Source organism: Prunus avium, chromosome 3 (genome assembly GCF_965620075.1).
Source record: "Prunus avium chromosome 3, drPruAviu1.hap1.1, whole genome shotgun sequence".
In the NCBI taxonomy this organism is placed as follows: Eukaryota; Viridiplantae; Streptophyta; class Magnoliopsida; order Rosales; family Rosaceae; genus Prunus; species Prunus avium.
The window spans coordinates 35,984,184-36,010,199 of record NC_142286.1 but is presented as its reverse complement, the minus strand read 5'-3'; the positions used below and the strand labels follow the sequence as shown (position 1 = coordinate 36,010,199).

Genomic DNA, 26,016 nt, shown 5'->3' with positions numbered 1-26,016 from the left:
TCATCTCTGTTTTTTGGGTTATATGAAGTGCCAAGGCTCAAAAGAATATGACCAAACAAAAGCCCAGGATGGGAAATATGAACCAGTCCATTAGAACTAACAAAGAAGCAGGTTGATCTTTGTTTGGAGGAATCGAAACTAGAACCTGTACTTGAAGTGTTACTAGTTTACATAATGAATCCTACAAGGATAATATTTGTAAATCAATGATGTGGCGTGATATAAAATACGAGTAACTCAATTTAACACAATAAGCATAGTTAAACTAATGGAAATATTTTTGCTCATCAAATTTAACGCAATGTGTATTTTCATTATGATTCATGTCAGATGTTGAAAAAGGTGATGAGAATATACATTTCGTTAAAGCGGTGAGTAATACTTGAAGGACAGAGTTTTGTTGTACCAATTTTGGTATAAATTTAAGACTTTTTTTTCTTCTCATGCTTTCTCCTATTATTGTGTTCAAAGAATTGTTTTCGAAGTTAAAAAGGGAAAAAATCCCTAAACCTGAGTAATGCAGATATCATGACAATAAACAATTTGTAGTAATCCAGGATTAGCAAATTGACAGCCAATCCAAAAGCTTTTAGACTTCTTTGCAACAGTTTAATAATCATACCTTTGGATCTGTCGTCAAGTCTCAAAGCCTCCCCAAAAACCAAACCTGACTCAAAAGAAGAAGAAAAATACAAGACAATGCTCCTCTTGTTCCTCCTACACCATTGCAATCTCTTCTAACAAAGACTACAAATAACTCAACACAACACAAGACAAGAAAAAATCTCAGACAGTTGTGCTGTTATTGGGTCATCTTCAGTCTTCTTCTAATGGTTGTTGTCCAAGCTTCAAAGCTCAGGCTCCCCAACCCTTCCCTCTCTTCACCTAACATAACCTCCCTCCTCTTTGAGCCCCATTCTCTCTCTCTAGCCCTCATGCACTCTGACTCCACTCTCTCTCTCTACCCTTCTATCTCCCCTCTTTCCCTTTCATCTCTCCCTCCTCCTCAAACCCTAATTGCTCCTCCCTCTTCTTCCTCCACCTTCCTCCTCCTCCAAAACACTAACCCTAACCCCAATACTCGCGTTCTATTCATTGTCTCGGGTCCTTATAGAGGTGGGTCTCAGGTCCTGCTCAGGTTTTATATTTTGCACAAGCAGAAGCAATTTGTGAGAGCTCAAGTTGTTTGCACTCAGAAAGAGCTTCAATTTGATCAGAAATTGGGGGTTTTGGTTGATGCTCACCATGGAGTTTCGATTAAGCTTGCCGGGTCGGTCAATTTCTTCGCCATGTACTCTGTTTCGAGCTCAAAGATTTGGGTTTTCGCTGTGAAATCGATTGATAATGACGATAATGATGATGAAGATGGGGTGGTTGTGAAGTTGATGAGGTGTGCTGTGATTGAGTGTTGCAAGCTTGTTTGGTCGATTAGCATTTCTTTTGGGTTCTTGATCTTAGGAGAAGATAATGGAGTTAGGGTTTTCAATTTGAGGCAGCTTGTTAAAGGGCAGGTTCGAAAGGCCAAACTTTTGAATTCGAGTTCGAAAACCGTGGGTCGAAATTTGTGTTTGCCTAATGGGGTGGTTGGTGACCATGTCCATAGTGATTTGGGGGATAAGGGAAATAAATATGGAGGCGGAAAATTCCATGGCACTTCGGAGATACCTTGCAATGGGGACTTGTGTGGGAAGAACGATAGGAATTATGTTTCTGGTAAGTACGCAAATTTTCCGTTTTGCTTTTACTTTTGCTGATGTTACGTGTATGCAGAAAATGCAAAGCAAACGTTCTTTGTATGTTTACGAAATATATCCATTGCTCCTTGTTGAGTTAGTACTTAATTCAGTTGGATAGTGGAACTTTATGATCAAACCTGTTGCAAAGTGAAAGCTTTATGTCATACATTGGTCTTCTAAGGATGGCAGAACTTAAGCAAGATCCTATTGGTGTTATGATAACAACTATGGCCATACAACCAATGAGGATAGTTTAACCCCCTGTTAACTGTGTTTTACTCCAGGCCTCTTTAAGGATACACTTATTTATAGTTTGTTTGTGTACCTTAGGTTGTGTCTCGATAATTGGATCTATCCTCGTTATGTTTGTGGGACATTTATGCAACAATTTCAGTGTGTTTATTTTACCTAAATTTTAAAATATCTCCACAGTATTCCTTAACCATGTGGTTGGGGGTTCGATCCCCGCCCATGGGAATGGAGCGCATTTCGTGGCCAGCTGTTTACCTCCTTTGGAGAGCTCCCGCGGCAAAAGGGATTAGTCACTACTGTCGGCGGTGGACACCCTTGGATCTCATCCAAAAAAAAAATATCTCCACAGTTATTGGGTTGTTGACGTATGCTGAACTATAGAAGGAATTTTTTGGTTATAAAATTGGGATTTACTTAATATGTCGATAGGACTTGCTATATATACATATACAGTCATATTGATTTTCTTATGAAGTGCCTATTTGGTATTCTTGTTGAAATAGGGGAAAAAAGTAAATATTTACTCATAAATGAATACGCTTGCATATGAGATATATTGTTTGCATATGATGGAAAAGAATAAACTTTCATGGCTGGAAGGTTGCTGAATTCCATATTGCTGTGCCAGGAATATACAAGCAGCAGCTACTTTTAACAGTTTGGGGGTTCAAGGGTCATGTTTGATGGTGGGAAGTATTTAATAGTAGGGGTTCTTATTGGAAAACTAAATGAAGAAATAAATGAGGTTGGCTGTTCTTCAGTCCACGATTTTCAGTCATGGCTTAAATTTAGGGTTCATGATGTTGAAAGATTCATATGCATAGGCATCCACTTATTGCGTCATAATGACTATCTGGATATATTTTGTAAAACTAAATAGCTAGTAAGATGAGATATAGATCCTCTAGTAAATTAATGCACAATCTCTAAAGATTGAAGTTGGAGAATATCCTTTAAGTGGACGGCTTCTGTGTTTTATGCAAGTGTGTAAGTAACAAGGTATTATTGAATGCTGCCATCATTTGATCAAGTGAGTGAATAATGTGATCCTTAATTTATTAATAGTTCAAGCTATCCCAAAGATTGTGATTTGGATTTAAAGTGGCCTACCATGATTGGCCTAGCTAAGTAGTCCTATATTACCTTGTTGAAATCTTGTTATTTGGACTAAAATTTTGAGCTTGATATTAGTTCACAGATATACAAGTTAAAATGAAAATTTATTGGGTTTTTGGGTGTTCTAGCTACTATTAAAGTGTCATGATCACTTTATGTCTTTAACCCATATAATATGCTTGTGGACCAGCATATCCATTCTTGTACCTTATTGATCCTTATGGAAAAATTATTGTCTTAATGGTTGTACACAACCTCTCTCTCTCTCTCTCTCTCTCTCTCGCAATAACTGGTCACATGATGGATTAAATGTGAGACAATTTTTTCCATCATATGTTGTAACTTGTAACTTTAGTTTATTGACTTTAGTTGGGCCTGTTTCTTGCACGCGCACTACTTGTAACATATTTATATGTTTATCTGTTATCTGCACTGACAAATTGCTTTTAGGTATTTCTTTTTGACCAGGACATGGGTGCTACTCATTTAAGCAAGGTGCTGTCCTTGGGTTAAAATCATAAGCATGCCTCTAGATGGTAAATCACTGATTAGAAAAATAACTTCAGTTAGGGACTGTGTTGTATTTCTTGTCATCCAATTGCAATCTCTAGCTCATGACTGATTGCCAGCCTTGACCCCCTTAAAAATTATCAACCTTAGGGCAGATATACCTCTGCAGTATGGCCACCAGATAATTACGCATTTCTATTTTAGATGGAAGTGGCTTCCATTGCTTCTTGGTACTATATTCATATGAACTTGTATTGTCCTTGGCTGTTTGACTAGTGCCACTAACGGTGTGTTGAACCTTGCAGCCAAGCAGCGGTCAGTTAAATTGAAACAAGACTCTCCTGAAGAGGGAGTGTGTTTTGTGACATTCAAGGGCAAGGAGTTTGAAACCTCAAAATCGACAAGAATGATACCAGCTAAGGCAATTTCCATTGAGGCACTGTCCCCCAACAAATTTTTAATCTTGGACTCAAATGGAGCTTTACGCATTTTGCACATCTCCAGCCCTGTACTTGGATCAAATATAACTTCTTACTTGCGGGAGTTGCCTCACATTATGAAAGTGCAAAAGCTGGCTGTTCTTCCTGATATAGCTTCAAGTATGCTTCTCCTACCCCTTTCTTTTTAATTATTTTGCAGATGCTTACATGTTGGAAGCTGAAGGTGGATTTGCAATTGAGTAATTCCCTGTATTAATAGAACAATAGAACTTGATCATCTTAATGTGGGGGATACTGCTGGGGTGTGTAGCTTTTTTTGGGTCAAAGGGTGTGTAGCTTGGTCTCTGTTTTTATGAGTGAAACATTTAATGTTATGGTAGTTCATCTAAATTTTAGACATATGCCTCTTGACAACAGCTTCAACCATGAGGTCACTTTTCACTATCTCACTACCCACTGAAACTTAAAAATTTTGCCATCATTTTGCAGGAACTCAATCTGTTTGGGCTTCAGATGGATACAATTCTGTGCACATGATGTTAGCATCTGACATGGATAATGCGGTTAACGAAAATGATAGAAATGATAGTGAGGAAAAGTTGATTCATATCTCAGGTATCCATTTTCCCATAATTTTCTAGTTAAATTTAATGCGTTTTAATTTCAGATAATGTCACATCTTTCTTCCTAACATGTCAAAGAAACTTACATGTTTTTTCAATAATTTTATGAGGTTGCAATTTATCCTCATCAGTGGAGTTCTATGTTGGTGCAAACTTGTTCATCAAGCATTTGAACCCAATGATCAAATTTAGTTGGGGTCATATGCCCCTTCCTGGATTTAGTTTCCAGTTCAGTTCCAGTATTTTGCACTGAATTTCTGTTTTCTGTGCTAGTTGTTCTCACAATTTTTGCTAGCGAAAAGATTCAAGATCTTATTCCGTTGGCTGCAAATGCTATTTTGATTCTTGGCCAAGGTAACATGTGGTTTTCTTTTTTTCATTTAGACTTACTTTGTGTACAATAAGTGTTAACTGACTTCAAATATAGATAAAATAGGCTAATTGGCATCATGCATCGGTTCAATTAACCATGTAGAATCAAGTTTTTCTTATTGTTGAAACTATATTTTTTAAATAGAAACTGGTGGAAATCTGATATCATAAGTTTTATAAACATGATGTTGGCTAAGCAGATGTTATGTGTCGTTTGTGGTCAAGAATTTTGTTCTAAATTGGATATCATAATTATTTTTATTATGCAAGTATCACATGTAGTATAAAACTTAATATCCCCTCTCTCATCTTGTTTATTTTATTTTATTTTTTCCTTTTATTTCTGTTGATGTTTATCCCTCTTAAGCAGGAAACTTATATACCTATGCGATTTCTTGAAGTTGCATAGCTATAACCGCCTTTTCTACTGGTGAGCAGCTTGTCTTAAATTTATGCCCTCTAATATATTTTTTCTGTGGATATGATTTTAAGCCGGTTTCTTTGTAGGACTTCTGAAATCCAGGCCTTGTTAAATGAGCTCTGCCAGTTTGATTGAGGTCCTGGAGAAATGTTCTGTGTAAACAGTGAGTGTTGGAACTATAAGTTGTCAACTTGTCATGTATAGTCTGTATTTTAGCATGGAGTCTGAACTAATATTTTGAATTTTTAGGTGCCCTTGTGTTGCTTGATTACCATGGTCCCATGCGTCGTTTATGTTACTGAAGTCAGGAGCTGCAGTTTCCTCATCAATCTAAAAGTGGTTAAGACTTTGAGAATGCTGAGCTCTTGAAGGTATGTTAGATCATAGAAGTTTTTTGGTATTTGTGTTTGTATTTAAAGAAGGCTTGCCGTCCATGGTAACCCAATAACATTGATTGGAAGAAGGTTGTAGACTGGTCTGGTTTGAATTTGGTATTGATTTCTTAAGTCTCCTGTCACTGGTTGGTTTGAGCTCATCAAATCTTTTCCCCCTATTTTAGGTAGTATGGAATCGGGACCAGTTGGGAGCCTGTCATTGCTTTCCACATTCTAAAGGTTGATTGTTTCAGCAACTGAAAGCCACTTATGTTGTTCAACGTAACTCCACGAGCTGCAACTTTCGTCATATGTGAACGTATTGGCTGTGGGTTCTCGCTGTTGCCTCATGTGGTGCATGTCTATTCTACGGTTGTCAGCTGGAGAACTGAACCTGCATTCGACCAAAGGTAAAGAAACCCATGAGATGGCTTGCAGGATAGTCTGATATGGATGAAACTCCAGACATTCTGAGACTTTGAGTTCTTAGAGCTTGTAATGTCTGTAATAACGTTCACCAACACATATTAACAGGGTGAATGCCCATGGTTATTTTTTCTGTTGGAACTTTTATGCTTGTGATTTTGTCTGGTGCGCTTTCAGAATTGATGGAAATGAAAATCTATAGGTTGTTAGAACTCTGTTTGCCTTCATATCTTTGCAATCAGGATTTAGCATCTGCAGATGTAAAATGAAAACCTTTATAAAATGAGATGAGCTACTAATATTTCCAATGATGAAACACTTTCTGTAAAGAAAGCTTTAGCTTTGGGTTAACACTAAACACTTCTTCAACCAGAAGAAGGTATTTCAAGGACAATAATACCTTAGCTGGAAAAGAAAAGAAAGGACAATAATATCAGAGATTCAGATATCTCATCCTTGAAATGAAAACTTTAGAAATTAAATGAAGTGGATGGGCCCCACCTGTCCCTTTACTGAAACCTACCTTGCTTACACATCAGACAAAACTGACGACTATGATGAGGTCCAGTGGTGGGGCCCTCTGTTCCCCATAATTGGAGGACCGCACCACCCTTAATCTACTCTTTTTCAAAGAAGATGTTGAGTTGACAATCACATGACATGGATATGCACAGCCACACAGACATTCTCACCCCCACTCCACCCCTCAAGCCAAGTGCCCTTCTCCCTCCACTTCTTGCTATCCACTCTTTTTCTTCACCATCCAGCCCAGACCGAAAGCAACCCAACATTAATATCTGCTTCATCAACATGTTAGCTCTTAGAAACCATATCCCCAAAAGTAAAAATCTGATGTAAAACATTTGTTTTCCTTTTTAATAATCAGAATTTTATGCACTCATTGATGGAGAGGTCACAGGAGGGAAACAAAACAATTGTCTGAATTTTTCAAATTCAAAACTATTTACAGTAAGAACAACGTTTTTAAAACTAAAGAGCTTGTAGCTCAAGTAGTTATCGAGTGCGTGGTTTTGAATACAAGTATCACTAGCATTAATGCAAAAACTATTAGGATTTGTGGTTACTTGAGCCTATAAAAAGCAATTACTCAAAGGGCTTGGAAGTACAAAATATACTTTGCTTGTTCAAATATGTACTTCTAAGTTAACCTTCAATTGCCTCACTGCACTTGAGTTGCTCAACAAGGCCATCCAAGTACTTCCATGATGAACCTCCATGTTACCCTGTGCTCCACCTGATTATAAAAGTTTCTTGACACTTCTCTGTCAATTTGAATACATTTTCACAAATTAATCAAATCATATCTTCTCTGACTTCAATCAAACAGTTTCCCGGTAGGGAAAAGTATAATGCATTCACATTCAAATGCTAAATTTGGTTGGACTGTTGGATTAAAAAAAATTCAACACATCGTACTATTGCAATGTTACTCTTTTCATAAGCAAAAATACAACAAAATTGTGACCCACATTCCTGTGGTTATTTATCAATTTTAAGATTCTTTAAATAAATTCCAGTGTCAGCTCTGCGGACACCTCTCACATCTTGCCTGCCCACAAAGAATGACGAATGATCTTTCAACCTTTCGCATTTGGTAAAAAAAACCAAGAAAAATATTGGAAATATATACCCCTTGTTTTGCAGTATTTAAAAATCATAACATAAAGTTATGAACTTTGCTGGTGTATAAATTGAAACTTTGTGGAAGTAAAAATATATTCTTTACTCTTAAAATTTGTACTGCAGCTTTTCTCTTTTCTTTTTTGGAAGGAGAAAGAGAAAGCATCACCCTTTATGTGTACGTGTCAGTTTGTGTGTGTATATGTGTGGCATAGGCAACCAAAGCAATATGCACATTGCATATACCGCCATGTTTAAACTGATACAAATGTAGCAGCTACTCTTTTTAAGCATATCTTCCCAGAAAGAGAAAGACAGTTTACATATTTTGAAAGTTGCTCTGCATGTTTTCATACTTGTTCATGTGGCCTTCGGTTACTAATTTTAAAACTTGAGAAAGAAGGAAAAAAGCTCATTTTATGTTCTCCACCATGGAAGAGTCACCATATGGTTCAAGAAGGCGAGATGAGCAAGAGTTCAGTTTGAGAGAATGGGCTGTGAAGGCTAGAATCAGCCGTGAAAACACAAATTCCAGAAGGTTTTCAGCTTCATATGTTAGAAGCTTCAGAGAGGACACAAGGTCTTTCAGATCAAACATAACCATCTCTAGTACGGCTTCTTCTCCTGGCTATAACTTAAGAGGTACCCTTCTCTCTGTTTCATTCAAAACCCAGCTTACATTTACTATTTCTCATCAGTTCCTCCCCTTTCTTTTTATGCAGACGAAATCGACCCGGCAACCTACTCATTCACCACTGCCCTCAAAGGTAAGATTTTTATAATGATTTAAAGAAATTAGCAAGAATGGTAACATGATCATGAAAGCGTGTTGTTAATTCAAATTATAATATACAGGTTTGTGGTGTTTTTTCTTGCAGCATTGCAGGCAAGGTCAGCATATCATAGTTGGGAATCTTTGTCACCAGATGGGTTTGCTTTGAATTCTAAGTGGAATGAAGCAGAGAAATATATATGCAACCCTCAATCAGGGCAGGTTCCAATGGAGTGTTTATCTGCAAAAACACTTAGTGGAAGATCGTTTCGAAACATAACCAATAGAATTACAATGTCTGCACCTCTTGTTTACTCTTCCCACTCAAGACCAATTCATGCCAAGCCTTCTTCTAATCCTGCAAAAGAAGATTTTGTTCGTCAGTTTCCAATTCCAGGTTCAACCCTCTTTATCTTACCTCATACTTGTCATTTTTCACTCACAAAAAAATGGTTGCTTGCATTGGAATTTGGATATGCTAATTAATTTACAACTACCATATGTTAATTTCTCAATGCAGAGAAGAAAACAGAAGGCACGACCAGAGATGTGGGGACTCAAAGCACACCTCCTGATATGAGTTCAAGTAGTCCTCCTAGCTCTGCTTCAACCCCTTCAATCATAGAGAGATCGTTAAACCGATTCCGAGTAGGAGACTCGCCTAAATCAAATGCAAAATTAAAATCTGATGAAGAGGTATGTTCTTGCTGATATCCCAGATAACATGCTAACACTTAGCTATGTTGCTGTAGGTTTTTTTAAGGTTAATTGTGTGGTAATAAGGATGTTTCTAATTAATGACGTATTTCTCAAAGATGGGACAATTAAATTAAGGTTGCATTTTGTGGTTGGTGTCATGAAAAACTAAACTATGCCCTTCAAAGTGGGGGGACTAGACTAGTAGATTAGATTGAATTGGTCCCTCTTCTTGGTCCTTTTGTTTTCAATGGCACATGCCTATCCAGTTCTGTTTCCTCGATATTTTCTTCCAAGTGGCCCTGCTTTCCAGCACATAAACTCTGTGGCAGGGAAAAACAATTTGCCTCTTGCCTCTGCAATAAGTGTTCTTTCTCAGAGGCTAAAACCCCGGATGACTCATTTTCACAATTGGGTACCAAGTTGCAAAAACCACACTATCAATTTACTTTACCTTTTTTCCCTTGATTGATGGATGAACTATATGTTTCTTTTCTTCTATTTTCACCACTTCCTTTTGTTTTATGTGGAACCCCTGAAGATTCCTCAGTGCACGTGTTAATAAGGATTCTTCACTTTTCTGGTCCTTTCTAATCCTTTGGGGTTCTCAATGAAAGTGCCCCATCACTGAATTTTTATTTTTATTTTCTTTTCTGCTTCTTTTTGGAAAAGATGGTCATGTGTTTCAGGGTTGGTTACTTGGTGATTTATTTCACTGTTCAGTACAAGTTTGTTGCTCCAGAGAGTCATGTCCTTGTAAACTGATGCTAGACTTTGTGATCATCAAGTTGTACCTGATGTGACGAGACTGTCATTTCATGGTGTTTGTGACCCTGTGATCAAATTTCATGACTGTTAGGCTGATGGTTGTAGAAAGTGACAGTAGTGTCTTGAAATTGATGGTCTCTCTCTCTCTCTCTCTCTCTCTCTCTATCTAAGAGCTTAATTATGCCCAAAATGGACTTCATTTTGCACCATTTGTTTGGCCTAAATTTATACCACTTATGGTGGAACCAATGAGTTTGGGTCAGGCTCAGAGCACAAACCCCATGTACTAATTTCCTAGTCAGATAACCAAATATAAGAAAGTATGAGATTTTATGTGTGGGTTATATCAAGTGCAGGTGGAAGTGAAAGATACAAGAGAGCAAGAAGAAACAAAAAGAGAAAAGGAAGAGAGAAAGAACAGGGATGAGGAGCAACAGCGCAGGCAAGGTGGGTGCTTGTCATGGATGAGAAAAAGGTACAGAGAAAAGCACAAACCAAGAAAGAAGAACATCTTTCTTTCTCATCTCAAAGGGTGCTGAGGAAAATTAGAGAGGTGGAAAATTTTAATGATAATGGTAAAAAGAATATTGGAGAGCTGGCTGAAGGAGAGATTCGGTGTGTGCAGAAATCTTTGCAGGGTCACTGAGTGCGTCTGTGATTAAGAAAAGAGAACAATCATGTATGGGGTCTTTGGTTTGGTGGTTGTTTTTTCCCTTTTTCTTTGTTTTTGTATATTGCTCACTCAGTGATGTTAATGTTTTTGTTCTTATTCTGTTTAAATTGGCTGACAGCTTGAGGTTCACGTGCAAGCTTTTTATTTGTGCTGTAAGAGTGGTAGGCCTCTCTGCAAAAAATAACTTCATATCATATGGGATATTTTACTGGTCATTTAGTAGGGAACTGAAAATCTGAAAAATCTTAAGAGGAGAAATGAAAATTTAAAATAGGATTCAAATTTGATATGAAGATCTTGGAGTAAATATATCAGTCCTGGGAATTCTTATGACAGAAGAATTTGAAGAAAAGAAAAGAAAAAAACGAGATTTTGTCGTGTTTCTGATTCTCTATTCAAAATTGTAAGTATGATACAATAAGATTTTGTCAACTGAATTTAAACAACAGTTTTACAAGTGACAAGAGGCTGTGTAATGATTAAACTACATTGCATTTTTTTACAAGGGTTATGCAGAGGGGTCAACGTTGGAGTTAGAAATGAGTCGGACTTCATATAGATTCTTCTCTCCCTTCACTGCACCAGGAAACAAGTATTATTTCAAAACATTTGGTACAAGCAAAATTCAGATTGTTGTATGACTTCAACCCTCTAAATTTACAAACTTCGAAATTGAAGCATTTTGGTATAAACTCACCGATTTCAGATGTGATTCCTGGTCCGAAGAATGACGCAAATTTAGCCTAAAAGTTGTTAGAACACATAATCAGTATGCAGTATCATTTGCTATTTGGAATTACAAGGGTTAATAAATCTTCAAAATGCAAGAAGGTCAAATAATTTATTATCCTGTGAAATTTAAGAGAACTTTAAAACATGGTCTTCATGCTATCAATCGTAACAGGACTCTGTAAGTTTACCTGTCTTTGTTCAAAATCTGATAACTGCAGAGCTTTTGCCTCAAATACCAGGACTAGAGAGTATCTACCATCTTCTGTGACCTAAAAACATACAGTATAATTTGAAATAGTAGCAACTGGGGAATAATGGTGGTCACGCTCTGACACAAATCAATTAAAAGCCTCATCAGCTATCAACTTAGTAAAAATCTTGCAAAAATATTCAGGGTTATCAGGCTGCTCTTGTATATGATATTCAGGAAAGAATAAAATTCTACTTTTCTAAAAATTCCTAAACTGAAAATCAATTGCATTAGAGCTATAAGCCTATGACCACAGAAGTTGCTTTTAGCCTGTTAATACATCCCCAATATCACTTGTATATATATAAATAAATAAAAAGAACACCCAACATTAAAAGGATTTCATTTAATGGGAGGTAGTCAAAAGTTTACACGCTTGAAGTTGAAACCAAGTTTAGGTGAGAAGCAAACCTCTTCGCGAATGCTTTGGAGAGTAGGTGCACTCCTCCGAGCAATTCCCCCACCCTGAAGGTAAAACAGGTAAAAGAAAAATGATAAGCACAAAACAGAGTTTGAAGCAGATATTCCCATCACAGTGTAACAGTGCACTGAGCATAAGATTATCTACATCTAAATAATATTAGAAGTGAAGTGTTGCGATAACAAGTTGCTTCCAAATAGGATATGAAAGACCATACATTTCTTTCCCTCATGCAGAATATTCCGAAATAACTGCATAGATAAATACATTTCTCATATTTAAACACAAATCAGACAACACACCTGACCATACTGGAAAATTCGTTTCAATGCCTCATCCAAATGCTGCTCATCTCCATAGCGATACCTCGTAACATCATTCCTGACCTAATTACATATATCATATCATTTGGCTAAATACCAAAAAACCCAGTATTGAATGCATCGAATGTTGATACAAGAGACCAAGTCTAATCCACTCATGGACTCAACAAATCAGCCAACATTTTGAAAATTTAGAACTAACCACTAAGTCCAAAGGGGTTGATAATATTTCCTCAACATTCTATTTAGTATTTCAATGATATTGATTCTCAAGCACACATTTTCTCGTAAGGATCCTTTACTCATCACCCCACCGGCATTCAATATTGTTATGAGTAAGCACATGAAGAAACTACAGAAACGTGTCTAACTGCAAACATCTCAATACAGACTGGATAATAAGAGATAACAATGAACACCGCATTACTGGCCCATTACATTCCAAAGTTTTTGAGGGTTGATGCAATAAATTTACCACACCATATATAAACCCTTACAACATCAATTTTCTAAACTACCACACATTCATGTCAAGAATGAGCCAATTCAACGTAATTACCTGCGTAAGGATTGGAGTGGCACTTGTTTCCCTTAATTTCAGAGCATCCGAATAAGTCAAGCATGGTACTGGCTTTAGCTCTGCATACTGCAAACAGAGGAACAGAACTACAATCAGCAAATAGAAAGACAAATTACTTCAAGTCAAGAAATGAATCAAGCCAAAATTTCAGTAAATAGCAGAGCAAGGACCTAGGTATGAATTTGTTTGACAATCAAAATTAATGAACTAGACAGAAAGTTCATGCAACCAAATCAACAACTAGTAATCTGCATAGCTGGGAATAGCCTGGCTAACACATAAACTATCTTAAGAAGCAAAACCATGCAAAATACGTTCTTAATTACTGTTCATAAGCTAATTTACACAATATGTTACTTTTAATTTTACCTTGAAAGCCATACCAATGATTGCAAGTGGGAAGCCATATGTGAGCATCAATGCTGACCATTCAGACCCAGGAAGGATATTAAAATACGCCCCAAAACCATACCTGCTTGTTCACAAACACATGAATTATGAACCAATATGTGTTAAAAAAAATCAAAATATGCTTCACAAAGTTAGAAACTTTAATGCTATCCAAGTACCAAACAGAGGACAAAGAACTCACGACAAGAGTGAAAGCCCACCACCCAGACCAATAACCCCAAACGAAACCTGCATCCATCACACAAAAATTAACTGAAATATATGTAGGTGCGTGAATGAAATGTGAGGAAAGTAAAGCAGAGGTACCTTAGCGAGGGAGAACTGGTCGTCAGGAACGACGGTCTTGTCGGCGGTGGAGGAGACGGTGGTAGGCTGGGTTGAGTCGGCGGCTCGTGCTCTGGTCAATTTGGGCTTGGGCTTTGAGTGTTGGTGGGCCCTAGGCCCAATGGGCTCCAGATGGATGAGGAAGCTGGTGATGGGCCTTGGTTTTGATGAGCTAGTGTTATGGTGGTGGTGGTGGTGGTTTTGCAGAGAGAGAAAGCGGTGGCGGTTGAATTCGTGATATTGGTGGGGGCAGAGGAAGATTCCTTTTGAACTTGCAGTTACAGTTGATAGTGCTTCGGTTGCCATTTGAGCTCTCTTTGTCTCTCTCTCTCTCTTCTTCTTCCTTAAAGGTTGAGACTTTCAGAGAGCACAGCAGTTTTGCAGCGGCTTCTCCCAACCGCCAAATTTCTGATTACGTGTCCTCATGTTATCCATTTTCTTTTTTTTCTTTTCATTCTCCTTTGAGTTTTAAGTTTAACCAGAAAAATGAAAAATAAAATAAAATAGATAGCCACCATGTAAAAATGGATGGGCCTGCCCAAGTCTGATATTATTAGTAGGCCCAATTAGACGAGAGCTTCTATAATAAGGCTATGTCGAGGAGGAGTTCAATCTATCTAGCCGCTCAATAATAACTCTGTAATTGATCGGATGACTATTGAGAACCCAAGTCTGATATGGCCCTCATTGGACCTATATATGGCCTAAGTCTGATATTATCACTAGGCCCAACTGATTAGGAGCTTTGATAATGAGGGGCAATGTTGAGGTGTTGAACCTAGCTACCTTGTAATAACTCTACAATTGATCAGATGACTATTGAGAACTCCATAATTGTAGCCCCTCATAGTCTCTCTGAGCCTGGGCCTGGACCCAAGACTTCAAGTCTGGCCAATCCATTAATACAACCTAGAGAAAATATTGCATGAACTTAAATGATCTTAAACCAGGAACAAATATCAGAGATAGATCTGGAACCATGAAATTAATAAAAGTTCGAAAATGCATTCGGAAAATACTGAAAAAAGGTTTATCCCCTTGCTTACATTCCCCAGAATAAATACAGAGTATGATCCAACCATTAAAAGGTTAAGAACCACACCTCTGTGCTGAGGCAGCTGGCCTGTTTCTGAAAGTCGCTTCTCTTCAAATCAGCAATGCCATAGAGAGCAAAAGCCAAAGTAGGAAACAGCTTTATGCAGAAACTCGGGCAGCCAACTACTTGGATGTTATCATCCTTATCACATATTTAGACGGTTCTGCATTTTAAAAAAAAAAAATCTAAAATGGACTTGAAACAACTGTCTTCTGATGGCTAAAAACTCTAATTAGCCACAGGAATGAGCTCCATGTTTCCTTCATTACTTTCAGAAGAACTGAGCTCCATGTTTTCTTCATTGCTTTCTGAAGGACTGAGCTCCATGTTTTCTCCATTGCTTTCCGAAGGACTGAGCTCCATGTTTTCTCCATTGCTTTCCGAAGGACTGAGCTCCATGTTGTCTTCATTGCTTTCAGGACTGAGCTTCATGTTGTCTTCATTGCTTTCGGGACTGAGCTTCATGTTTACTTCATTGCTTTCGGGACTGAGCTTCATGTTTACTTCATTGCTTTCAGGGCTGACCTCCTTGTTTACTTCAGTACTTTCAGGGCTGAGCTCCTTGTTTTCTTCATTACTTTCAGGACTGAGCTCAATGTTTTCTTCATTACTTTCAGGAATGAGCTCCATGTTTTCTTCATTACTTTCACAAGAAGTTTTGGAACGTTTTTTCCTCATAGCCCTCTTTTCCTTTTGTTGCCTGCAGGCCAAGCAAACAGCTTATGCATCAACAACCAGTTCATTGAAAGAGAAAATTGTACGATATCAGAACAATTCAACCTAACTAACAATGCAAAACAATTATATGCGCATACTTTAGTGTCAGATGAGCGAGGTATTTTTCGACCCCCTCTTTGGCTTCAGCACCATAAACGAACCATTTTTCATGAGATGGAGATGCATCCCATTTTCCCATATCTGTACAATACTCGAAAAGAAGAATTTTAGCATCCAAATAACTGAAAAGTGGAACTCTATGCATTTTGTTTGGCGCAGTTCGAACTAACCTTGAAGCAAAACACCACCTTCACCACCAGTATGGCTGTTTAATTTCCAAAATACACGACCATCAGCATCCACAAGATGAGGCTGTGTTCTCATAGCATCAGAAAATGGCTTCTCTGTAAAATAAGTCAAAACAATTTTAACAAGGACGCATGGAAGATACGGAAGCTTAATAATTAGCAAAATGGTAACCAGATGTTCATGAAGAACCAAAACATAAAAAGCACTTCAACCAAAAGAAAAAAAAAACATCTCAAGTATTCCTAAAGATAGTTTTAACAACAATTCTGGAAAAAATAATAATTGAAAGGCACTGAAGATATTAGAAATTGGAACTTACTTTTAGGTACCATGGCTGCTGCTTCAGCTACCTCCGCCTGAGCTTGAGCTACCTCACTTTCTAGTCGTGAAACCGTAGTATTAGTACCATGTTTTTCAATTGAGACAGGATCATCCTTGTTTGCATCTACCCTCTTCGCCTTCTCAACGTCCAACCTTTTTTGGATTTCTTTCTCCTGTACATACGATTTAGTTAAAAACAGAATTACTTGTTGGCTGAGGCTCCAACAGATGCTTGCCTTATTTTTAACATTACCTTATCCTTTGCTGCAGCAACTTTTTCTTTTGCATTCTTTGTTTCAACAGATTCTTCACTTTGCATATCTATCCAGTCCCTCAGTGTACTGGAAAAAATATTGAAAAGTTCTCGTCAGTCTTAACCCAGAAAACAGGACATTACAAAATTATAATTTAAATATTATGTATCTTCTACTTACTTAGTACCAAGAGCCTCGTCACAGAGGAAAGTTAAAAGCCTAAGTTTCTGTGAGAAGTTTAACATCTCATATCCAGCACTGCCTTTGCTAAAACAATCTGGGGGAAGTCCATCCATTACATCGCCCGAGATGCCGGATTTAGAGATGCGTTTCCCCAAATCTTGGAACCATGTATTCTTGTTGCTTGTTTCACCTAAACAGTGAGACCTAACAGGAAACAATGTTAGCAGAAACTACATGAATTCTTTCCACCATTAAAGCTTACTAAAGTACTTTATGCATAAATATATATATATACTAGGTAGAGTTCTTACTCCTTTCCTGTATCCTCCTGTATGAAGGAGAGCATCATGATATGAAATCGAATTATTGAGGAGTACTGTTCTGGGCGTCCACTTCGCCCCCTTCCTCGATGCAATAATTCTTTAAGTAGATGTTCAGCTTGGTCTCTTTCAAAGTCTAGCACCTAGAATAAAATTTTTTTTTAAAAAAAAAAGAAAAAAGAAGAAGAGAGATTTCATATCAAATGCAGTGGAAATTTATGAATGTTTAAATGTTTTAGCACAAAAAATTAAAAGGGCTGTTACTCACACTAAAAATATATATATATATCATCATGCATTCCTTGAAGTGCATTTTCTCTCTTTTTTAATTTTGTAAGGAAGGGGTGTATGATGAGTCTTTTGGAGTGCTAATCACAGTTTCCATCATTAATATGCACCAGATAAGAACCATTTCATGTTGTAAAAAACATAAGAATCCTGTAGAGCCCAGTATCGAGTATAGTGCATAATGAAGTGTTCAATGGCCAGGCTCAAAGCCATGGGACAAAATGATATAGCAAAAACTATTAAAACAAGATCAGAGCACCATTTAGACTTTTAGTTTGATATTTGATAGACAAAGTGAGAATTACCTCTCCAAAAGCTGAGAAAAATTCCAAAAATTGCAGAGCATTTCCAGCATCCTCAGGAGGTATCTCAATCTGCGCCGCATCTGTTACAGGTTTGCCCTGAGGCAGGACAGCATCATCCTCACCCTCTTCCTCTTTGTTCTTTTTCATGCTGCATTCCTTGCCTCTGCGGCGCCCTCTGCCAGTCTTGGCCTTGGCATCATCTCTGCCCTCATTACCAATTTCCATCAACCTTCCCCGCTTTGCTTTCTTACTTTTCAGCTCATCAGAGTCCAGTGTTTCGTTCAAGTTCACATCATCACTTCCTTCAACAGAATTCTCCTTCCCTCGTTTTCTCGGAGAATCAACAACAGGATCCTATTAAAACACAAGACCATAAACCCACTTTAAACAACACTCATCCAAACAAGATAACATAAAAAAATATCAACATGCAGCAGCAAAATACTATTAAATCAAAACCACCAAACCTCGTTTATAGCAACAGCCTTTTTTCGCGAAGCACCCTTGCGTCCAGCATTCTTGTCACGACCTAAGTTCTCTAGCCCTTTCACACGCAACATTTCAAAAACAGATTTGAACCCTTCTGCCTTGGCTGTTGGTGCAAGAAGACCAGTGGGTTGGAGACCTTTTTTGTTCCTGAGAAAACAGGTATGTCTAATCAGCCTCACCAAAACACCAAAAAAACAGCAATACAAGTTAATAATAATGATATGCTAATTTCAAACACTTACATGCAAGTACTACAATTACAGATGCCTCTGCATTTGGGACAACTCCAGTTACCCTCACGATCCACCTCCTCAGCTATTTCTCCATATCTATTTTCAATTTGATATCCCATACCAATTTATTCCACAAACTTTATTTGGAAAACCAAAGAGAGAGAATTGTTTTAATCTAACCTGTTCAGGAGGCATCTGGAACAAACATTAATTTGACAACGACGACCCTTCGTCTTGATATTGGTGCATGAGGCAGCAAAATTCAGTGTCTTCTGCCGGCACTGCGGAATGTAACCAACAAACCATTAAATAAATTGACCAAAACAAAAAATCCCACCTTTCATAATTTCCTACATTTTCTATCATCCGAACAAGAAAAACAACAACAACAACAAAAGTCTAGGAAAGTCTACTCTCCGTTTCTTTCAGAAATTTTCTCACCAACCAAACACACCACAAATTGGGTACGCAAATCCCACTAAAAATTAAAAAAAACAAAAAATCACCTGATGACAGGTTTTTCCCTCAGCTTGCACACGGTTTTTTATTTGGGCCACCATATCATCCCTGACTCTTTCGCTCTCATTCTTCTGAGCCAAGGCGTTGTTTTCCAAACCAGAGCTCGAAGAACTCGCCATCTCTCTCTCTCTCTAACTCTCTCTTCCTCTGGATCTCAACTCTGACGCTCACTCGGACTTTAAAGCCTCAGATTTCAGTTTCAGACAGCCTGTGGCTCGACACTTGAAGAGCATGCCGAGCCGCTCTTTGTCTTCGTCTTTCAAATTTTGGCCACTTGGCGGGAGAGTTTTGTGCAGAACTCGAAATTTAGGAGTTACGAACAGACAGACAGACAGACATTTTCTAATTTTCTGGATTTTTTTTTCTTTTTTGGATTTGTAATTCTTTTTTGGATGGCCGTGAAAATGGAAAGGCGCGGGTGTGGTTAAGATATATTTCCTTTTATGGTGGTAATATTTTGCCAACTTTACCCTTCTTACCATTTTAAGTTGTATGCTTTCAGATATCTTTCCACAGAAGAAAAATGTGTTTCCATTTCTGAATGCCAATAGATTAGATACCATATTATCTAGATACATTTCACATTTCCGCATTTTTTTTTAATGTCTGTATTTTGTTAATGCTTTAAGATTTTCTCACTCTAGATATTTTGTATCTCGTGGATGCGTCTTTTATATTTAATATAAACTAATTTCTCAACACATCATGTATAATTTGGTAAAGGGGATAACAATTTATTAAATTGAACTCGACTATTTGCTCGCTTGGTTTGGGCTGGATTAATATTCTAGTAAATGTAAGATAAACCTAGGAATTGAACAACAATCCAACATATTGTGGCTTATAAATTCCCTCTAAAAGGGCAAGATTGGGGCAAGACTACGCCCAATCATGTAAAGTCCCATACACCAAACAGATAATGTCCAACCACAACTATTGAGAAGATAAATGTAAAATGTGTTCACTTTCTTTATTGAGTGGAGCACATAATTTTTTTTTTCTCAAAAGTTTATTTCGAATTTTATTTATTTCAAAAAATTGATTTTTAAGGTTGTGGACTCTTAAAATAAAGTAGTTTATTATATAATTTTCTTCTCATTAATTGAAAATTTTTTCATTAAAGAAACAAAACCACCATTTCATCAATTCACATCAAAGACAAAACAAAACAAAGCTACTCTTAACATAAAGTCCATCAATCTCAAACCATCAACCAAACAAAATCTAAAACCCCTAAAAAATGTAAATATACATGATAAGCAAAAAACAAAGTCCATAAGATATGCATTAATAACCTAATAATGCAAGGGGCTTTTAGTTTAAGCGGATAAGATCATTTATTCATGCACTCTTATAATCAATTATCATCTCTCTCTACTTCTTGTATTAAAAAAAAAAACAATAATCTAATAATAGATCTAGCTAACGAAATATATATGCACTTACAAAATTTAGGGGAACAAATCTATCAATTACTCACTTACAAAATTCATTCAATTGATTAGTAAGCACCAAGAAGATACAATATAGTGAAATCAAACATGCATTTATCAATGCATTTCAAAGTGACAATTTTCATTCACAAGATCACTATAAATATTGGAAACACACCCTAATTTGGATTATAACTTAAAAAATTGTAATTGAAAAATAAAAACGACGAATATTGGAGTTTCTCACCTTCAAGGGAGAGTGAGGGAGATGCAAAAGAAAAGCGGAATTATCGAAGAAGAGAGATTTTGAGAAAGCTACAAGATGAGATAGATCTAGAGGTGTGAATGAGAGATGTCTGATGATGTGAGAGTGAGAGGCGGAGACACAAAACACTGAAATAGGGGGCGTCTAGGGTTAAAAGGGTATTTTTGTAATTTTGTTTGTATTAAAAAGGGAAAAAAAAGCCGGTTTTACTTCGCTTCCCAATATAACGTTCACGATTTTCGTGGCAACAATTACAGGTGAGTACATTGTCATAACGTTGATTGTCACGCTCTAACATGAGAATTTTCTTTCCTCTCAAGTTGGGCCGGCCCATTTGTATAATGAGGAGGCATGTTCCTTCTATCTTAAGCTTGACCCAGGCCTTGAAGCTTGGACATGAAACATAAGTTTTTCACTAAAACAATATTATGGAATTAACAATGCCAAACTACCAAAAAAAAAAAAAAAAGTCCACATAGTTTTCATTTCTATAGTTTTACATATGTAGTTGTCTAACGTTTGCAATCCAATGACAAATCCTTGTTTTTGGGAATTTTGGAGAGAATATGACAACAAGCCCCACAAATGTGAGGGATTATAAGACATCGTGATGGATTATGGTGACCTTATAGTGGAAATCGAGTAAGTTTCATGTTATTGTTTATAACTTGACAAAAAAATGTCTAAAATGTCTCCCACTATACATCCGGCATGTAACCATGCGTTGTCCACTCAATTGAATAAAGACTTGTCCTTGAATTGCAAAGTTAGAAAATTAGAAGGGTAAGATTACTATAATTGAAACTATGAAAACCTTAATGAAAATGAATCAAATTACAAGCCAAAAATAGAAAAAAAAAAAATCAAAACTACATGAACCATTTGTGTAAACTATAGGCATTAGAATGTGAGCATTCGATGCAAGACTTCCATTTTCGAGTATTGGATATACTTATAACACGCTCCTTTTACGTCTAGCCTCTCTTAGGTTCAATATATATTCAATTTATATTGAGCAATGTTTGCGCACATATATCAGGGGAAATATACGTTCTAACAATAGAAACATAACACACAAATCACGTATGTTATTGTCACAGATATGACATTGCATATTACATATCTTTGTACAAAATCAATAATCCAGAGTCTAGACAAAGACGTTATTCATTTTTTGTTGTGCATTGTTTGACCATTAGCTTTTTAATAGCTAATGAAGAAAGGGTGTCAAATGGAGTTTGTCCACGCAAACCATATCAGCGGGGAGCCACTCGTGGCAAAGTCCTAGTGGAGCAACAGAGATAAGGGAGGTTCCACTTGGGATTTCACTCGTTGTCACTGCCTCACTGTTTTTTTCAATCCTATGTCTTTCATGGGATTGTTGTTCTTTGGCCGCACAGACTTCTATTAATGGGAGTATACCAAGAATTACAAACAACCTCTGACCTTGTCCCCCTCAAAAGCTCTGCAAATTTAAATTAATACCCATTTTGGAAAATCTGAGGATTGAGGTATGCAATGCAACTGCCTGTTTTTTCATTGGTATCTCCATCTTTATTGTTCTTTTGGCAAACCCTCTTAAGATTTCTGTTTTTTTATTCAGTAAAGTTGGCCTTTTTGAGTGGCCTCTCTCCTTTGTTTGGCTGCAGAGAAAAAGAAAGTCTCCTGCTTTTGCAAACTGTTTACAACTTTGGCTGCTTATACATATAAATTTATATCCATAAACCAAACAAACTGTGTATCAGGAAAAGATTTTGTTGTTGAAAACTCTACCAAATACACATGCACCCACCTGTTTCACTGTTTTCTTCAGCACCAATTTATATGCATAACTTCCACACGCAAAGACACAATTCTCTGTTAGAGTTAGGCTATGATACCCTTTTGTTCTTTTTTTCTTTCTTTCTTTCTTAGGAATTCATGGCTGTGGTTCCAATATGCTACAAAATCCCATACAAAGGCAATGCTCAACTGAATCATTATGCAATGAGACAGAGTGATATGTCCAGCAATATGTGCAGGAATTGGCATATTACTTCATTTCTTAGCACTGATGTGTTGACACAAAAGAAGACAAGAGAGGCAAGTTTCATTTTAGCAAATAATGAAAGAAAGCAGAATATAGGCATGGTTTGGTATGCATCAGATTCTGGTACAAATGAGAAGCAACTCAGATCTTTAGATTCCTATCTTGGGAAACTCCAAAATGGCACAAATCTGCCTGCAGATAAGTCAAACAGGACAAGGGAGCCACTCACTAGAAATGGTCAGTTGAGATTAAAGAAGGGGTTGGAGTCTCTTGATGATTATTTTGGAAAACTTAATAAAGGTAGAAGTAGCTTCTTTCTTATATATGTGGTGAGTAATTATTTCTAACAAAGGGCAATTAATTTTATAATTTTTATTACCTCAGATGGAGTCTCAGAGAATTATACATCTAGTTCTGTTGATCTTACTGAAGACAATCCTACTGAAAAACTATCATCTATCAATCAAGATTCTGAAAAATCTGATGAGAGGGAAGAACAGAAGAGCTACAGAAATCCTGTAAGTACAAGGGATGATCATGGTCCTCAGAGTTCTCAAGATTCACTGCAGTATAATGAAATCTCTGATCTCTACTTAATGTAAGACCCTGCAACATCTAAATCAATATTTGAATATGCTGCAACTTAATTTTTCCTAGCTGCTATATTTCATTTCATAGTCAATGTTAAAATTCTTTGTTCTTCATCTTGGATGCAGAAGCATATTGGGTTCTATAAACATTGCAGTTTTTCTGTTTGAGATAGCAAGTCCAGTTAGGACTTCTGACTTAGGGCTCTTTTCTCTTCCATTACTATATGGAGCAAAGATAAATGATTTGATCCTGGTTGGAGAATGGTGGAGGCTTGTGACACCCATGTTTCTGGTACAAGATTGACAATTCGGTTCGTGTTTCCGTTCTGTTTCCATTTAACATTTATTTTGATATTATTAGCTCTGTTGCATTAGGAAGTTGGGCAGTGATTTGGATGTGAAAATATTTATAAAAATAATTATAGGGTATTTGCATTAGGAAGTTAGGCATTGATCTGTTATATGGTTTGGCTCATAGAACCTCCTCTTAGAAACATTTGGTATATCCAGCACTCAGGACTCTTTCACATAGTCGTTGGCTGTTGGGGGCTTGTGACATTTGGGCCTAAAGTGTGTAGAGGCTATGGTTCATTTACATTTTTCTTGATTTACATACTTGGAGGAATCTCTGGCAACTTGATTAGCTTTCTTCATACACCAGAGCCAACTGTTGGTGGAACAGTAAGCTGCTCCTCAACTTCTTTATCTGATTGATTCCACATTTCAAATTTTTTTTTTCTTTTCAAATTTTATCTAAGTCCAATAAGTTGATCACAGGGACCAATATTTGCCATGATGGGAGCTTGGCTCACTTATCAGGTCCAGAACAAAGACATAATTTCAAAGGAAGTTTCAGAGAGCATGTTCCGAAAGGCGGTAATAACTACTCTTCTTAGCTTCACATTGAGCAGCTTTGGTCCAATTGATGACTGGTAAGGCTTCAAACCAAGTGAATTATATGAATTACACAAATTGACCATATGCCATAGGATCTTTAGACATTGCTTTTGACACCCTTTTATTGGGTAAATGTTGCAGGACACATTTTGGAGCTGCATTTACAGGCGTGGCATATGGGTTTTTGACATGCCCAACTCTTCAACTGGACGATGCATCATCTTCAACAAGTGGCCAAGAGGAAGGCATCACACTTGTCAGACGTTATGCTGATCCATGCAAATCACTGTTTTTCTTTACCTTGTTTGCTCTTGTTTTAACTTGTTTGCTTTTCTTTGTTGAGCCTCCACTGAATGTCATTGCATCAGACCCTTCTTTGTAAACGTGAAGAAGGATACAATCATCAATTACACAACATACTAGCTTATATATGTTTCTGGCCTTGTGTTGCAGACAAGAGGGAATTTGTAAGTTGTTCAAATTTAACAGCGCTTATTATGCAATTTGCACCATTTTGAGGTCACCGTAACAACGGTAACATCAACACGTGATTTTACTAATTAACACTTTAATTTACTAATTAACACAAATTAATTGATACTATCATCACTCACATATTATAATACGTGAATAAGTAACACCACGTATCGATTTTTATACTAACAAAACTTAAATAAACCCTCGTCAGCCTAAGTGACTTTTTGTTCTATTTGTCTCGCAAGTCCAAACTAGTTTGTTTCTTTTTCCGAACCAAAATTCCTCATGGTTTATCTCCACGTTAAAGGCACCATGCCCTTGGTAGTGACACGTTTGTAATTGGGGTTCCCAAAAATAAACCACGTAAGCAAAGCTCTGTCCTTCTGTTCCATCAACTTGGATGACCAACCATGAACCTCTATGAGTCACTCAGGCTATGTGTTGAAGAGTGAGATTCCATGTGAACGTTAAAGTGTAACTTGGTTGCCTGCTTGAGCTTGAGCTTTGATAATGGCGGTTGGAAGGATTGGTAGAGGCTTAATGTCTCCTCTTATAGCAGTGAACTTGGTGGTCCATCTGATCATGCTTGGACTTGCTGGATGGTCTCTTGATAAGTACATCAATGGAGAGCAAAATCACCCTCGTATGCTCTCTCTCTCACTCTCTCAATCTCTATATAAACTCTCTTTTTCGTCGTAATCGGTTAATTTATGCTCATTCTAGATAAATTAAATGGGTTTTGAGCTCTGAGATTTTGTGTACAGATCTGGGAGGAAACCCATCAACAAGCTTTGTGTTGATCTTTGCATTGATAGCAGGGGTTGTTGGTGCTTGTTCTATGCTCTATGGGTGGATGCATCTTCGGATATGGGGAACTGATAGTCTAGCTGCTGCTTCTTCTTCAGCTATCATAGCCCAGGCTATTATTGCCCTCGCTTTCGGGTAGTTTACTTAGAATCTCACCTTTCCACACCAAAATCAACAAAAATTATTTGCATTTCATAAGAAAACTTAAGAAATTAATCAGTTTTGGTTGGATTTTTTTTATGCAGTTTCGTATGTAAGGAGATCATATTAGGTGGACACAGAGGAAAACGCTTGGTAAGAGAATTAATAAAATGCAAATATTGACAATTTGAAGCAAAATTAAATTCATTAAACTAATTATCGACTGGTTTTTCAGCAAACATTGGAAGCTATGATTGCAATATCACTACTAAGTCAATTGATGTACCTGGTGCTTCTGCATGCTGGGATGTTTAAGAGCAGATATAGATCAGGTGGAATTGCCATGGGTCATCACCCCCGAACCACCGGCACGACAATTGTTATCTGAGACTTCTGTTCATATCGGAAGGTGTAGATTAAATGACACACTGTGTTTGTATCAGTTTTTGTACGCAAGGACTTGCATGAGTGTTCATTGTGAA

At 37.2% G+C, this 26,016-nt stretch overlaps 6 protein-coding genes across 8 annotated transcripts; 4 read left to right on the top strand and 2 right to left on the bottom strand.

The window, feature by feature from the left end:
• Positions 1 to 519: 519 nt before the first annotated feature.
• On the top strand, positions 520 to 6,482 carry LOC110758224 (uncharacterized). Its single transcript, XM_021960029.2, has 8 exons — positions 520 to 1,713; positions 3,920 to 4,213; positions 4,544 to 4,669; positions 4,951 to 5,031; positions 5,420 to 5,479; positions 5,557 to 5,633; positions 5,720 to 5,841; positions 6,030 to 6,482. The coding sequence occupies exons 1-5, from the start codon at positions 831 to 833 to the stop codon at positions 5,446 to 5,448; spliced, it is 1,413 nt and encodes a 470-aa protein (XP_021815721.2). The 5' UTR covers positions 520 to 830; the 3' UTR covers positions 5,449 to 5,479; positions 5,557 to 5,633; positions 5,720 to 5,841; positions 6,030 to 6,482.
• A 1,605-nt stretch (positions 6,483 to 8,087) lies between these two features.
• On the top strand, positions 8,088 to 10,976 carry LOC110758228 (mental retardation GTPase activating protein). The gene is made up of 5 exons (XM_021960031.2): positions 8,088 to 8,553; positions 8,634 to 8,678; positions 8,790 to 9,080; positions 9,204 to 9,379; positions 10,504 to 10,976. The coding sequence occupies exons 1-5, from the start codon at positions 8,331 to 8,333 to the stop codon at positions 10,684 to 10,686; spliced, it is 918 nt and encodes a 305-aa protein (XP_021815723.2). The 5' UTR covers positions 8,088 to 8,330; the 3' UTR covers positions 10,687 to 10,976.
• Positions 10,977 to 11,177: 201 nt separating this feature from the next.
• Positions 11,178 to 14,304, bottom strand: LOC110758229 (uncharacterized). 2 transcript variants are annotated; one of them, XR_002526920.2, is made up of 9 exons: positions 13,844 to 14,304; positions 13,719 to 13,765; positions 13,496 to 13,598; positions 13,106 to 13,192; positions 12,526 to 12,609; positions 12,214 to 12,267; positions 11,741 to 11,880; positions 11,518 to 11,563; positions 11,178 to 11,396 (listed from the first exon to the last, which is right to left on the bottom strand). XR_002526920.2 is itself a non-coding variant. In XM_021960032.2 (9 exons), the coding sequence occupies exons 1-9, from the start codon at positions 14,165 to 14,167 to the stop codon at positions 11,329 to 11,331; spliced, it is 894 nt and encodes a 297-aa protein (XP_021815724.2). In that variant the 5' UTR covers positions 14,168 to 14,303; the 3' UTR covers positions 11,178 to 11,328. The 2 variants fall into 2 exon arrangements, 1 of the variants encoding a protein (XP_021815724.2); XM_021960032.2 differs by having other exon boundaries at positions 11,741 to 11,821; positions 13,844 to 14,303.
• A 542-nt stretch (positions 14,305 to 14,846) lies between these two features.
• On the bottom strand, positions 14,847 to 19,317 carry LOC110747326 (uncharacterized). The gene is made up of 12 exons (XM_021947521.2): positions 18,883 to 19,317; positions 18,557 to 18,657; positions 18,386 to 18,472; positions 18,122 to 18,290; positions 17,655 to 18,008; positions 17,053 to 17,204; positions 16,739 to 16,945; positions 16,558 to 16,645; positions 16,303 to 16,477; positions 15,965 to 16,078; positions 15,773 to 15,875; positions 14,847 to 15,657 (listed from the first exon to the last, which is right to left on the bottom strand). The coding sequence occupies exons 1-12, from the start codon at positions 19,012 to 19,014 to the stop codon at positions 15,186 to 15,188; spliced, it is 2,154 nt and encodes a 717-aa protein (XP_021803213.2). The 5' UTR covers positions 19,015 to 19,317; the 3' UTR covers positions 14,847 to 15,185.
• A 2,630-nt stretch (positions 19,318 to 21,947) lies between these two features.
• LOC110758241 (Rhomboid-related intramembrane serine protease family protein) lies at positions 21,948 to 24,540 on the top strand. Its single transcript, XM_021960044.2, has 7 exons — positions 21,948 to 22,104; positions 22,508 to 22,922; positions 23,007 to 23,220; positions 23,339 to 23,504; positions 23,723 to 23,893; positions 23,990 to 24,144; positions 24,251 to 24,540. The coding sequence occupies exons 2-7, from the start codon at positions 22,514 to 22,516 to the stop codon at positions 24,489 to 24,491; spliced, it is 1,356 nt and encodes a 451-aa protein (XP_021815736.2). The 5' UTR covers positions 21,948 to 22,104; positions 22,508 to 22,513; the 3' UTR covers positions 24,492 to 24,540.
• A 264-nt stretch (positions 24,541 to 24,804) lies between these two features.
• On the top strand, positions 24,805 to 26,016 carry LOC110758247 (membrane protein PM19L-like). Of its 2 annotated transcripts, none has more exons than XM_088251184.1 (4): positions 24,805 to 25,229; positions 25,405 to 25,528; positions 25,639 to 25,687; positions 25,770 to 26,016. In XM_088251184.1, the coding sequence occupies exons 1-4, from the start codon at positions 25,097 to 25,099 to the stop codon at positions 25,920 to 25,922; spliced, it is 459 nt and encodes a 152-aa protein (XP_088107310.1). In that variant the 5' UTR covers positions 24,805 to 25,096; the 3' UTR covers positions 25,923 to 26,016. The 2 variants fall into 2 exon arrangements, with proteins under 2 accessions (XP_088107310.1, XP_021815743.2); XM_021960051.2 differs by having other exon boundaries at positions 24,811 to 25,229; positions 25,351 to 25,528.